The sequence below is a fragment of the Scyliorhinus torazame genome, chromosome 10 (assembly GCF_047496885.1).
Source record: "Scyliorhinus torazame isolate Kashiwa2021f chromosome 10, sScyTor2.1, whole genome shotgun sequence".
NCBI lineage: Eukaryota > Metazoa > Chordata > Chondrichthyes > Carcharhiniformes > Scyliorhinidae > Scyliorhinus > Scyliorhinus torazame.
Window position 1 is genome coordinate 115,716,868 of NC_092716.1, and position 14,362 is coordinate 115,731,229.

The 14,362-nt window shown below is 47.4% G+C and overlaps 1 protein-coding gene across 1 annotated transcript in view; it reads left to right on the top strand.

The window, feature by feature from the left end:
• hydin (HYDIN axonemal central pair apparatus protein) overlaps positions 1-14,362 on the top strand; it is a 1,604,351-nt gene that overhangs the window by 1,185,205 nt on the left and 404,784 nt on the right. Inside the window, exons 59-60 of the mRNA XM_072518656.1 lie at positions 5,310-5,373; positions 12,030-12,234. Coding sequence (XP_072374757.1) covers positions 5,310-5,373; positions 12,030-12,234 — 269 coding nt within the window. The remainder of the gene's footprint in view (positions 1-5,309; positions 5,374-12,029; positions 12,235-14,362) is intronic.

A 14,362-nucleotide genomic window follows, 5' to 3' on the forward strand; every position in this document is an offset into this window, starting at 1 on the left:
ATCTAAGGGTTAAGCTTTTTAAAATTAATTTATTTTTCCAACTAAGGGTCAATTTAGCGTGGCCAATCCACCTCCACTGCACATCTTTGGGCTGTGGGGGCGAAATCCTCGCAAACACGGGGAGAATGTGCAAACTCCACATGGACAGTGACCCAGAGCCAGGATCGAACCTGGGACCTCGGCGCCGTGAGGCAGCAGTGCTATCCTATTTGATTTGTGTGTGGCATGGTGGCACAGTGGTTGGCACAGCTGCCTACGGGGCTGAGGACCGGTTCAATCCCGGCCCCGGGTCACTGTCTGTGTGGAGTTTGAACATTCTCCCCATGTCTGTGTTGGTTTCACCCGCACAACCCAAAGATGTGCAGGTTAGGTGGGAATGGGTTGGGGAGCTAGGCCCTGTACTTACTGATGAGGCTTGGAGGGAAGCCCTCTTTAGGTGAATTCCACTTCATCTTGCACCAGACTATGTTTGATTCAGTTTAACGTAATGCAGAGAACACATTGCACTAAGGTGAAGATGAATGGGTTCTTTGGAGATGTGGAGAAGTGTGATCGCTGTTCACTTACACCAGCTAATCGCACTCATGTGTTTTGGTCTTGTCGTAAACTTGCTAACTACTGCGTTTTCTTTTTTGATACAATATCTAAGATTCTATGGGTGGCCCTAGAACCTTGCCTAATAATAGCAATATTTGGAGTCTCTGACCCACCAATATTTCATTCGGGGATGGGGGCACATGTACTCACTCGCCTTTGCCTTTTTGATAGCCAGGAGGTAAATATTGCTTAATAGGAGATCTCCCACACCAGCTAAAGCATCCGCCTGGTTGGATGATTTGATGTCATTCCTACATCTGGAGAAAGTTAAATATGTCATCAGGAGCTCGGTGGGGAAATTCTACCTGAGGTGCCGACCATTTATCTCATTCTTTAAAGAAGTGGGCACAATCAACTGTTAAGAGGGGCAGTTTACAATGGGGATAGTTTGATTGTTATTGTTACAGAGACCAATGTATATAGATATCTCTTCTCTGATTTTTTTAACCTATATATTCTGTATATTTGTCGGTTGATAAAGTTGCTATTGTTCGTTTCTGAAATTCAATAAATATATATATTTTTAAAAGTTGTGGAGCTCTAGTAGCATGGGCATGGTATTAAGTACTTGTACATAATGTTTGCCTCTGTAAATAAACTATCACAAGTTTCACCCTTTCCTATACCTATCTTGTTATGATGTTCTGTGTTCCTGTCATTCAAAAGTGAAATTCTGATCCCAGCACAAGATAAAGGTAAGGTGCTCGGTCCAGGGCTTCCTCCCTATGTTTTGTACAAGACTCCTAGCACATTTATGTGACGGAATACGTCAGTCATGCCTTTATCTCATAGGGATTGAGGATGTCTCCCAAAATGTGCAGGACTAGCATCACACATTCTAGTCATCGTCAATGTGTGATCTCTGTGCTTTTGAGGTGCAGCTGGCCCTTGGGAAAACCCCATGGAAGCCATTTGTAGAAGCCACTAAGGAGTCACTGGTGTAAAACTGAGCACCGCAGAAACTTTCAGCGACACTGGCAGTGGCTGCCCTCCAAGTCGTCATGGCGCAAAATCTTGCAAAAATTGGCAGGTGGGACCAATCAATTCTGTAGACATGCGTAGGCTTTGACGACACTGGTCCTCTGACATCTGCAGGTATGTCAGGTGCCTTCTGTAGACCCTGGGTCTAATGAGCTGCCTCTGGATGATGGCTCTCTGGGGTTCATCCTCTGCTTGCACAGCACGCCCTCCACCCCTTCCTCTTGACGGTTCTGCTCCTGCCTTTGCCAAGCCAGGCATTTCCTCCTCTTCTCTTCTATCTATAAGCAAGAAGAAGAAGAATGACATCAAGGTAACCAAGCTTCTTGTTCCTGACAGCCTCCTCACTGCAACATCAAAGAGAGAGACTTGGCGGTCAGCATTTGTCTATTCATCATTTGAAGCTGCCTCTTAAAACCCACTAACTCATGTCCTGACCACAACATTTTTGCTCAGTACATATTTTAGATTCTGCCTTGGCACTAACTCACACCACCTTTACCTCACACTAAATGACCGTATGGCAACAGCGTTGGCCACTCAACCGCATCCTGAAATCTTCACTCTGAGGCCTTGCTCTCAACTTGGCCTTTGAGGGGCACTTGGCAATATGCACCTCAGCCCACAGCCAAGGATTAGGAACGCTCTCCTCAGGCAGTGTGCCATTATCAACTTTCTCATGGGATATAGTTGCTTACCTAGCCAGGCAGTGGTACAGGCACAGCATGGCAGTCAGCAATTTTGGAAGTCAGTGCATCAAGGATTAAATGCTGAGCAGCAATCAGTGGCACTCGTTCACATATGTGGTGCTTGTGTGACTTTAATTGTATGACTAACTTGACTCCAGGCATGACAATTTAGCCACAGCTGAACAGTCTTGGCTGCAATTGAGTACTGATCACTGATCTCTAAATGTTGGAAAGACCAAGGAACTGACCATCGACTAAAGGAAGCTTAGCAGGACACACACCCCCACCGTCATCAATGGCTCTAAAGTGGAGATGGTTGAAGGTTTCTAGGGGTCACCATCATCAACAGTCTGTCCTGGTCCACTCACGTTGATGCAACAGTCAAGAAAGCCCAACAACGTCTCTACTTCTTACAGAAGCTAAAGAAATTCAGCATGTCTGCATCGACTCTCACAAACTTCTACAGATGTTCCATAGAGAGCATCCTATCTGTCTGCATCACAGCTTGGTATGGTAACTGCCCAGCCCAAGATCGCAAGAAACTTCAGAGTGTGGTGAACTCAGTCCAACGCATCACACAAGCTTGCCACCCTCCCATTGATTCTGTCTACACCTCCCGCTGCCTCAGGAAGGCAGACAACATTGTCAGAGACCCCTCATACCCAGGCTTTGCCCTCTTCCAGACCCTTCCATCAGGCAGAAGATACAGAAGTCTGAAGACCCGCACATCAAGACATAGGAACAGCTTCTTCCCCACAGCTACAAGACTCCTCAACGACTCTCCGTCAGGCTGATCTGTTCCCTGTAAGGGCATTTTTCACGACGTCCTATGCTGCCCTTGCTCGTATATTGCTTGTTTGGCCCTTGTTCCACACTGTAACCAATCACTATTTGTTGACGCACCATTTGTCAATGTACTCTGTCGATTATTCTTCTGTCTACAATGAACGTACTGTGTACGTTCCCTTGGCCGCAGAAAAATACTTTTCACTGTACTTCGGTACATGCGACAATAAATATCAATCAATAAATCACGGACTTATCTTTCAATTAGCTTGCCCTGGTCAACATCCTGCTTAAAGAAGCCCCCCACCCTAGATGAATGGAACCATTAATCCGTGATGACACCCACACATCCACTGCACTGCGCAAGGTTTGTGGCCCAACATCAGAAGACATCCGCCATAATGCTACTTTTCAGACTTGCCTATCTCCCCAACTCATCCCCATCTCCCCCGAAATAACCCACATCTCCCGGATTCATTCTTCCTTTGCCTTGACTCGCTCCCACCCCCATATCTCCTATGTCAACCCCAGGTCTCCCCAAGTGAACCCCAGTCTCCCAAATTGAACACCTGGGGTGGGATTCTCTGTTCCCGAACGCTGATTTCTTAATCGGCGATCGGGCAGAAAATCTCCTTTGATGACGAAATCGGGGTGGCGCCTGTTTGACGCAGATTTTGTATGCTCCACCCCCTCCAAAACATCATAATCGCGGCATGCGCCGCGCGCCGTTGGGTCGGCCTCAGCATGTCATCTGAAGGCCCTCCCCGCTGGGCCGATTTCCTGACCGCACGGGGGACGTGTGGTCTCAGCGGTCAGGAACCCAGAGTGGCGGCTGCGGGGGGGGGGGGCTTTCCTTGAGGACTGATGGGGGGGTTGGCAGAGAGCCACTATCTGGCAGGTTGAGTCCGCGCACGGCCAGGGCCATGTTTTATGGCGCGACCACAGACCCGGCCATTCTCCGGCCGTTTATTTCATGGAGGCCAGGGGTTTTATGTGGTGCGTTGCTCGCCCCTCACTGGTTGCAGGATCGGTGAGGGGGCGCTGCTGATTCCTTTCCATGTAAAATGCCACAGATCCTCCACACATAGCCTCAGAAACTGAGAACCCAGTCCCTGGTCTCTCCCAAGCCAGCCCTGGTACCTCGACTGGTTCCCCATGTCCCTCGAGTGAACCCTGGTCCCCTTTGGCTCAAGCCTTGTATCCCTCGAGTCATCTCCCACACCCTCCAGCTCAAAATACGTCATGGCAAATCCCATACTACCTCTCCCCTGTTTAAAACCAGAGCCGTTCCGCAACCGCTGTGCTCTCCTCTGAGTTCCCCACATAGTTTGCTCACCATTTGCACGCCTTTTGAAGCCAGTCATATTCTGACATCATGCCGCAATGGATGGATTTTTTGACATGGGTGTATGATTCCAGCATATCGAACCGATCATGAGATTAAAATATATTCCAATGAGGGAGGAGGCTGTCGCGTCCTGCTTTCACATCCATGTCAAAAATGACTTTGGATTGCTCGCGATATTTTTTGCCCCCGTCGCTGAACCCGTCCAATTCGAACAGAACAGGAAATCCTGGCCATAGACTTTAAAGTAGTAGAAACAGTTTTTCCATCTTAATTCCTATCCCTTACAGAAACATTTTTTTTTCTAGTAAGTTCTCAGTTCAATTAACTCCCTAAACTTCAAAGCCTGTAAATTTCTTAATAATTTTTTGGCATGTTCTTGAAAGTTCATTTTACTTACTATTATTATAGATTTTTTTCTATAACGTATAGATCAGGAAAATATTAGTTTTTTTATGTGTTTCCCCAAACCACCGATCAATAATTTAAATATGGAAGACTCAGTGAACAATACAAATGTGCAATAATTGTGGATCCTCTATTTATTTGGTTTTACTCATAATTGTAATGTACTTTGATCATTTTATTTTAATATATTTTATATGTGTTTTTCAACAAAAGTTGTGATCTATTAAATCACCCCAAATTTTAATAACATATAAGCTTTCAAAATTGACATTATTTTCCATAATATCAGTTTTACTCAGGTTATTGAATGACGATGACTGTCAGCTGGATTCTCCATCGGCGGGATCCTTTGTTTCGTCGACAACGCACTCACACCGGCGGATTTCCCGAAGGCATGGGGGTGCCCACAATGGGACGGAGGAGCCCCACATGCTTTCTTGTATTTGCAGGAGTATTTCTGTTCCCAACTTACTTTTACAGAAACTGTATCTATTTTCATTTTCCAGTTCAAAGCTGAAGGACCAGGATAAACCCAATGGAGTTCCAAAACAGAAAGAGCAAGTACCCCAGGTGAAATTAACCTTTGGCACATAGGTTCTGATTATAAGGGTGGCTCTGAGACCATCTGCACTTTAAACCAGAAACAGCTAATGTTCCCATTCCTGGTGCAAAAATAGAAAATGCAGGCAATGCTCAATGGGCAGGCAGTAACCATAGGATCATGGAATTCCTTCAGTGCAGAAGGAAGCTATTTGGCCCATTGAGTCTGCACCAACCCTTTTGAAAGAACACCCCACTTAGGCCCACTCGCCTGCCCTATCCCATATTCCGACCTAACTCACACATCGTTGGCCACTAAGGGGCGATTTAGCATGGCCAATCCACCTAACTTGCCCATCTTTGGACTGTGGGAGGAAACCAGAGCACCCGGAGGAAACCTATGCAGGCATGGGGAGAAACTGCAAACTCCACACAGGCAGTCGCCCAAGGTTGGACTTCGACACAGGTCCCTGGCGCTGTGAGGCAGCAATGCTAACAACTGTGCCACCGTGCCACTAACCATTATGGGGCAGCGGAGTTTTTTTTCTGGGCGTGGACCTTTCAAGGAAAACATGTCAGAATATTACAGAAGAATAGCATTTAAAAAGGAACAGAACAAAGGGCAGAGTTAATGCACAGAAGAGGAAAATATTTACAATGCCACCGGCAGGAAGCGGGTCACATGCACAAGCTGAGCTTAGTTGGCACATGATGGGAGATGCAAGAGAAAATGGAGAGAAATACGTGTTCAGTTTGGGGAAAGGAGAGCCGAGTTGAGTTGGATATGATTTGGTGAGCAAGAGATGGGCTGAAGCAGTAGAAGCAGCTGCACAGATGGTATCAATCTTTGTGACAAAGAGGTTCATGAGCTATTTTACCAGTTGGTGGAAGAGCTTGGTAGAGGTGCAGTACGAAGTCTTACAACACCAGGTTAAAGTCCAACAGGTTTGTTTCGATGTCACTAGCTTTCGGAGCGCTGCTCCTTCCTCAGGTGAATGAAGAGGTCTGTTCCAGAAACACATATATAGACAAATTCAAAGATGCCAAACAATGCTTGGAATGCGAGCATTAGCAGGTGATTAAATCTTTACAGATCCAGAGATGGGGTAACCCCAGGTTAAAGAGGTGTGAATTGTACCAAGCCAGGACAGTTGGTAGGATTTCGCAGGCCAGATGGTGGGGGATGAATGTAATGCGACATGAATCCCAGGTACCGGTTTAGGCCGCACTCATGTGTGCGGAACTTGGCTATAAGTTTCTGCTCGGCGATTCTGCGTTGTCGCGGGTCCTGAAGGCCGCCTTGGAGAACGCTTACCCGGAGATCAGAGGCTGAATGCCCTTGACTGCTGAAGTGTTCCCCGACTGGAAGGGAACATTCCTGCCTGGTGATTGTTGCGCGATGTCCGTTCATTCGTTGTTGCAGCGTCTGCATGGTCTCGCCAATGTACCACGCTTCGGGACATCCTTTCCTGCAGCGTATGAGGTAGACAACGTTGGCCGAGTCGCACGAGTATGTACCGCGTACCTGGTGGGTGGTGTTCTCACGTGTAATAGTGGTATCCATGTCGATGATCTGGCACGTCTTGCAGAGATTGCCATGACAGGGTTGTGTGGTGTTGTGGTCACTGTTCTGAAGACTGGGTAGTTTGCTGCAAACAATGGTTCGTTTGAGGTTGCGCGGTTGTTTGAAGGCAAGTAGTGGGGGTGTGGGGATGACCTTGGCAAGATGTTCATCGTCATCAATGACGTGTTGAAGGCTGTGAAGAAGATGACGTAGTTTCTCCGCTCCGGGGAAGTACTGGACGACGAAGGGTATTCTGTCGGTTGTGTCCCATGTTTATCTTCTGAGGAGGTCGGTCCGGTTTTTCGCTGTGGCGCGTTGGGACCGCACAGGACCTTCAACCGATGTTATACACCAGATACATCGATGACATTTTTTTCCTTTGGACCCACGGCGAAGAATCACTGAAACGACTACACGATGACATTAATAAGTTCCATCCAACCATCAGACTCACCATGGACTACTCTCCAAAATCAGTTGCATTCTTGGACACACTCGTCTCCATCAAGGACGGTCACCTCAGCACTTCGCTTTACCGCAAACCTACGGATAACCTCATGATGCTCCACTTCTCCAGCTTCCACCCTAAACACATTAAAGAAGCCATCCCCTATGGACAAACGCTCCGTATACACAGGATCTGCTCAGACGAGGAGGAGCGTAACAGACATCTACAGACGTTGAAAGATGCCCTCGTATGATCGGGATATGGCACTCGACTCATCGATCGACAGTTCCAACGCGCCACAGCGAAAAACCGGACCAACCTCCTCAGAAGACAAACATGGGACACAACCGACAGAATACCCTTCGTCGTCCAGTACTTCCCCGGAGCGGAGAAACTACGTCATCTTCTTCACAGCCTTCAACACGTCATTGATGACGATGAACATCTTGCCAAGGTCATCCCCACACCCCCACTACTTGCCTTCAAACAACCGCGCAACCTCAAATGAACCATTGTTTGCAGCAAACTACCCAATCTTCAGAACAGTGACCACGACACCACACAACCCTGTCATAGCAATCTCTGCAAGACGTGCCAGATCATCGACATGGATACCACTATTACACGTGAGAACACCACCCACCAGTTACGCGGTACATACTCGTGCGACTCGGCCAGCGTTGTCTACCTCATACGCTGCAGGAAAGGATGTCCCGAAGCGTGGTACATTGGCGAGACCATGCAGACGCTGCGACAACGAATGAACGGACATCGCGGAACAATCACCAGGCAGGAATGTTCCCTTCCAGTCGGGGAACACTTCAGCAGTCAAGGGCATTCAGCCTCTGATCTCCGGGTAAGCGTTCACCAAGGCGGCCTTCAGGACCCGCGACAACGCAGAATCGCCGAGCAGAAACTTATAGCCAAGTTCCGCACACATGAGTGCGGCCTAAACCGGGACCTGGGATTCATGTCGCATTACATTCATCCCCCACCATCTGGCCTGCGAAATCTTACCAACTGTCCTGGCTTGGTACAATTCACACCTCTTTAACCTGGGGTTACCCCATCTCTGGATCTGTAAAGATTTAATCACCTGCTAATGCTCGCATTCCAAGCATTGTTTGGGATCTTTGAATTTGTCTATATATGTGTTTCTTGAACAGACCTCTTCATTCACCTGAGGAAGGAGCAGCGCTCCGAAAGCTAGTGACATCGAAACAAACCTGTTGGACTTTAACCTGGTGTTGTAAGACTTCGTACTGTGCTCACCCCAGTCCAACGCCGGCATCTCCACATCTTGGTAGAGGTGGTAATGAAGTCATTTGGTACTGAAGAGTGTTCTTTGACCCCAAGATGATGCTGGAGTATTGGGTGGTTTGGGTAGAACAAAGGAACAAAGAAACGTACAGCACAGGAACAGGCCCATCAGCCCCCCAAGCCTGCCGATCATGATGCCCTGACTAAAAAAAACCTTCTGCCCTTATTTGGTCCGTATCCCTCTATTTTCTCCCTATTCATGTATCCACCAAGATGCCTCTTACATCTTGCTCATGTGCCTGCTTCCACCCCTCCTCTGGCAGTGTGTTCCAGGAACCTACCACTCTCTATGTGACAAATGTACCCCGCACATCTCCCTTAAACTTCCCCCTCTCACCTTGAACCTGTGCCCCCTTGTAATTGACACTTCCACCCTTCGAAAAAAACTCTGACTATCCATTCTGTTTATACCTCTCAGAATTTTGTAGGCCTCTATCAGGCCTCCCCTCAGCCTCTGGCTTTCCAGTGATAGCAATCCTAGTTTATGCAACCTTTCCTCATAGCCAACACCCTCGAGACCAGGCAACATCCTGGTGAACCTTCCTTGCAGTCTCTCCAAAGCTTCCACATCCTTCCGATAATGTGGTGACCAGAACTGAACGCAATACTCCGAAAGCGGCCGAACCAAGCTTTCATTCAGCTGCAACGTGATTTTCCAACTCTTGTAATCAATGCCCTAGCTGATGAATGCAAGCATGCCATATGCCTTCTTAATCACCTTGACCACCTCTGTTGCCACATTTAGGGAACTATGGACCTACATGCACAGATCCCTCTGTATGTTAATGTTCCTAAGGGTTCTGCCATTTTCAGGATAATTCATACCTAGATTTGGTCCTCCAAAATGCATCACCTCGCATTTGTCTGGATTAAACTCCATCTGCCATTTCTGTGCCCAAGTCTCATAGAACATAGAACAAACAGTGCAAAAGGAGGCCATTTGGCCCATCGAGTCTGCACTGACCCACTTAAGCCCTCACGTCCACCCTGCCCCCCAACCCAATAATCTCTCCTAACCTTTTTGGACACTAAGGGCAATTTAGCATGGCCAATCCACCGAACCTGCACATCTTTGGACTGTGTAAGGAAACCGGAACACCCAGAGGAAACCCACGCAGACACGGGGAGAACGTGCAGACTCCGCACAGACAGTGGCCCAGCAAGGAATCAAACCTGGGACTCCAGAGCTGTGAAGCCACAGTGCTAACCACTATGCTACCCTGCTGCCCCTCCAATCTATCTATATCCTGTTTTATCCTCTGACAATCCTCGGCACCATCAGCAACTCTGCCAATATCTGTGTCATCTGCAAACTTACTAATGAGACTACCCACATTTTCCTCCAGATCATTTATATATGCTACAAACAACAGAGGTCCCAGCACTGATATCTGCGGAACACACTAGCTACAGTTCTCCATTCAGAAAAATAGCCTTCCACCGTTACTCTCTGTCTTCTATAATCAAGCCTGTCCTATATCCATCTAGCCAGCCCACCCCAAATTCCAAGTGATTTTAGTGTTTGTAGCTGTCTGCCATGTGGGACCTTTTCAAATTCCTTACTAAAGTCCATATGAACTACATCCATAGCCCTTCCCTCATCTATTTTCTTTGTCACCTCTCATTTACAATGCCACTCAATCAAGTTGGTGAGATATGATCTTCCCTATACAAAACTATGCTGCCTGTCATTAACTAACTGATCCATTTTCCTCCAAATGTCCTTATATCCTTTCCCTCAATATCTTTTCCAAAAGCTTCCTCACCATGATGTCAGGCTCACCGGCCAATATTTTGTTTCCTTTCTTAAACAAGGGAATAACATTGGCTTTTCTCCAGTCCTCTAGAACCTCACCCGTGGTCAAAGAGGATATGAAGATATCTGTTAAAGTCCCAGCTATATCTCCCCTTGCCTCCCGCAGTAATAGATCCCATTCGACGCCGGTGACTTGTCTACCTTAATGCAATTTAGGATGCTCAACACTTCCTCCTTTTATATATTGACATTCTCAAGAGCGTTCACACACCTATCCCTGGCCTGAACATCCGTCATGTCCTTCTCCCTGGTGAGTACCAATACTAAGTACTCATTAAGTATTTCACCCACTGCCTGTGGTTCCACGCATAACTTCCCCCACTACTTGAGTGAGCCTACTCTTTCTCTTGCTACCCTCTTGCTCCTAATATAGGCATAAAAAGCCTTGGGATTCTCTGACCATGTTTGCTAAAGACATTTCATAGCCCCTTTTAGCCCTTCTAATTCCACGTTTAAGTTCCTTCCTACTTTCATTGTACTCCTCAAGGGCTTTGTCAGTTTTTAGATGCCGAGACCTATCGTATGCTTCCTTTTTCCTTTTGACTAGGTGTCCACCTCCGTACAAATCTCACCACCACCACCGCCAGTGCAGGGCTACCGGCCATTGAGAATCCTGTGTCCATCTCCCCTGATGACAAGGACTCAGGTTCCGAGATTATCATAGTATTATCATAGAATTTACAGTGCAGAAGTAGGCCATTCGGCCCATCGAGTCTGCACCGGCTCTTGGAAAGAGCACCCTACCCAAGGTCAACACCTCCACCCTATCCCCATAACCCAGTTACCCCACCCAACACTAAGGGCAATTTTGGACACTAAGGGCAATTGATCATGGCCAATCCACCTAACCTGCACATCTTTGGACTGTGGGAGGAAACCGGAGCACCCGGAGGAAACCCACGCACACACGGGGAGAACGTGCAGACTCCGCACAGGCAGTGACCCAAGCCGGGAATCGAACCTGGGACCCTGGAGCTGTGAAGCGATTGTGCTATCCACAACGCTACCGTGCTGCCCCATATGGGAGCAGAGGAATCAGGTGTTCCGTTGGGAGCAGATACCGAGGAGGAACCTGTATTGGTAACTCTTCGGCGCTCCCTCTGGAAGTGGAGATCACCAATCTGGTGATCACCTCAGGCCAATTGCGAAGAGGTGGAGGTGACATCCTCGCTGTGAGAGTACTGAGGGAGAAACGGACTTGTGGAGGGTGGGGGGGGGGGGGATGTTATGATGACCATGAAGGACACGGGGGATACTCAATAGATCTCCCCGCGGGCTTTATGGAATATGAATTCCCCTATTCAGTGGGCAGAGGCTCACTCAATAGGAGATATACGGCGGGTGTTTAAAAGCTGCAGTGCCAACCCAGTACGCCGCTTTGCAGCCCTTTATGTTATTTTAATGAAGGGAGTTATTGTTAGAAGACTGGTCTTGGAGAAGCTAGTACAGCCAGCAATTTCCCTTAAAATATTGTGCTGAGTCAGTTACATGCTCTAGTTCTCAGTAACTTAAAGTTTCTGCTTTTACCTTTCATGCAGGCCCGTGTGACCATTGGAATGTTTACCGTTGTCCCTGGATATGGAGTTGTGCTGCCTGGAGCCCAGCAGTCTATTACAGTGGACTGTACTGCAGATCAGATAGGGAGACATGAAGAGCTCCTGTGCATCGACATAATTGACCGGGACCCACTCGACAATCCAATTGGTATTCCATATGGGCTCATCATCGAATGCTGTGCACCAAGTACGTTCAGAGAGAACAAAACCCAGTTTATGGTTTACAAGCAACTGGCATTCTTTCTAATTGATTCAGGGGCCGCGAGTGTCACTGAGGTCAGCAATCATTTCCCATCTCTAATTGCCCTTGAGCAGGTGGTAGTGGGTTGCCTTCCTGAATAACTGCAGTCCAAATGGGGCTGTTGTCCTTCACCTGCTGCCCTTGTTCCTCTAGCATTAAAGGTTGCATGTTTGGGAGATGCTGTCATAGAATACTTCATAAGTGCCTTATAGAGAGAGTGAATATTTAAGGTGGTGGATGCAGTGCTGATCAAATGGGATGCTTTGTCCTAGATGACTTCTTGAATGTTCTTGAAGCTGCACTGCTCCAAGCAATGAGAGTATTCCACCATGCTCCTGACTCCTGCATTGGAGATGGTGGAAAGCTTTTGGGGAATCAGAAGATGAGCTACCCGCCAGGAAATTCCCAACCTCTGCTCTGGTCTTGTAGCCAGAATATTTCTGAATCAGGTCCAGTTAAGTTTCAGTCAATAATGTTGGGGGCGAGGCCCAGGAATCTACCCTCCCATCATAAGATCAGAAATGGAGATGCTCACTGGTAATTACATAGTGTTCACAACTCCTCAGGTACTGAAACAGTCCATGCCCATTTGCGGCAAGACCCAGACAACATTTGGGCTTGGGTGATAAATGGCAAGTAACGTTCATGCCAGGCAAGTGCCAGGCAATGACCATCTCCAACAACAGAGAATTTAATAATCTCCCCATGACGTTGAACGGCATTTCCGATATTGAATCCCCCACTATCAGCATCCTGTGGGGTTACCATTGACCAGAAACTGGACTAAACTAGACATAAAAATACCGTGTAACAAGTCAAACTCAGAAACTGGGAATTCTGTAGCAAGTAACCTACTCCCTGGCTCCCCAAAGCCTGTCCACCACCTACAAAAAACAAAAAAAAATTGATTAGAGATAGTCAACACGGTTTTGTGAAGGGTAGGTCGTGCCTTATTGAGTTCTTTGAGACGGTGACCAAACAGGCGGATGAGGGTAAAGCAGTTGATGTGATGTATATGGATTTCAGTAAAGCATTTGATAAGGTTCCGCACAGTAGGCTACTGCAGAAAATACGGAGGCATGGGATTCAGGGTGATTTAGCAGTTTGGATCAGAAATTGGCTACTGGAAGAAGACAAAGGGTGGTGGTTGATGGGAAATGTTCAGACTGGAGTCCAGTTACTAGTGGTGTACCACAAGGATCTGTTTTGGGGCCACTGCTGTTTGTCATTTTTATAAATGACCTGGAGGAGGGCGTAGAAGGATGGGTGAGTAAATTTGCAGATGACACTAAAGTCGGTGGAGTTGTGGACAGTGCGGAAGGATGTTACAAGTTACAGAGGGACATAGATAAGCTGCAGCGCTGGGCTGAGAGGTGGCAAATGGAATTTAATGCAGAAAAGTGTGAGGTGATTTATTTTGGAAGGAATAACAGGAAGACAGAGTACTGGGCTAATGGTAAGATTCTTGGCAGTGTGGATGAACAGAGAGATCTCGGTGTCCATGTACATAGATCCCTGAAAGTTGCCACCCAGGTTTAGAGGGTTGTTAAGATGGCGTACGGTGTGTTAGCTTTTATTGGTAGAGGGATTACGTTTCGGAGCCATGAGGTCATGTTGCAGCTGTACAAAACTCTGGTGCGGACGCATTTGGCGTATTGCGTGCAATTCTGGTCGCCGCATTATAGGAAGGATGTGGAAGCATTGAAATGGGTGCCGAGGAGATTTACAAGAATGTTGTCTGGTATGGAGGGAAGATCTTATGAGGAAAGGCTGAGGGACTTGAGGCTGTTTTCGTTAGAGAGAAGAAGGTTAAGAGGTGACTTAATTGAGGCATTCAAGATGATCAGAGGATTGGATAGGGTGGACAGTGAGAGCCTTTTTCCTCAGATGGTGATGTCTAGCACGAGGGGACATAGCTTTAAACTGAGGGGAGATAGATATAAGACAGATGTCAGAGGTAGGTTCTTTACTCAGAGAGTGGTAAGGGCGTGGAATGCCCTGCCTGCAACAGTAGTGGACTCGCCAACACTAAGGGCATTCAAATGGTCATTGGATAGACATAAGGACGATAAGG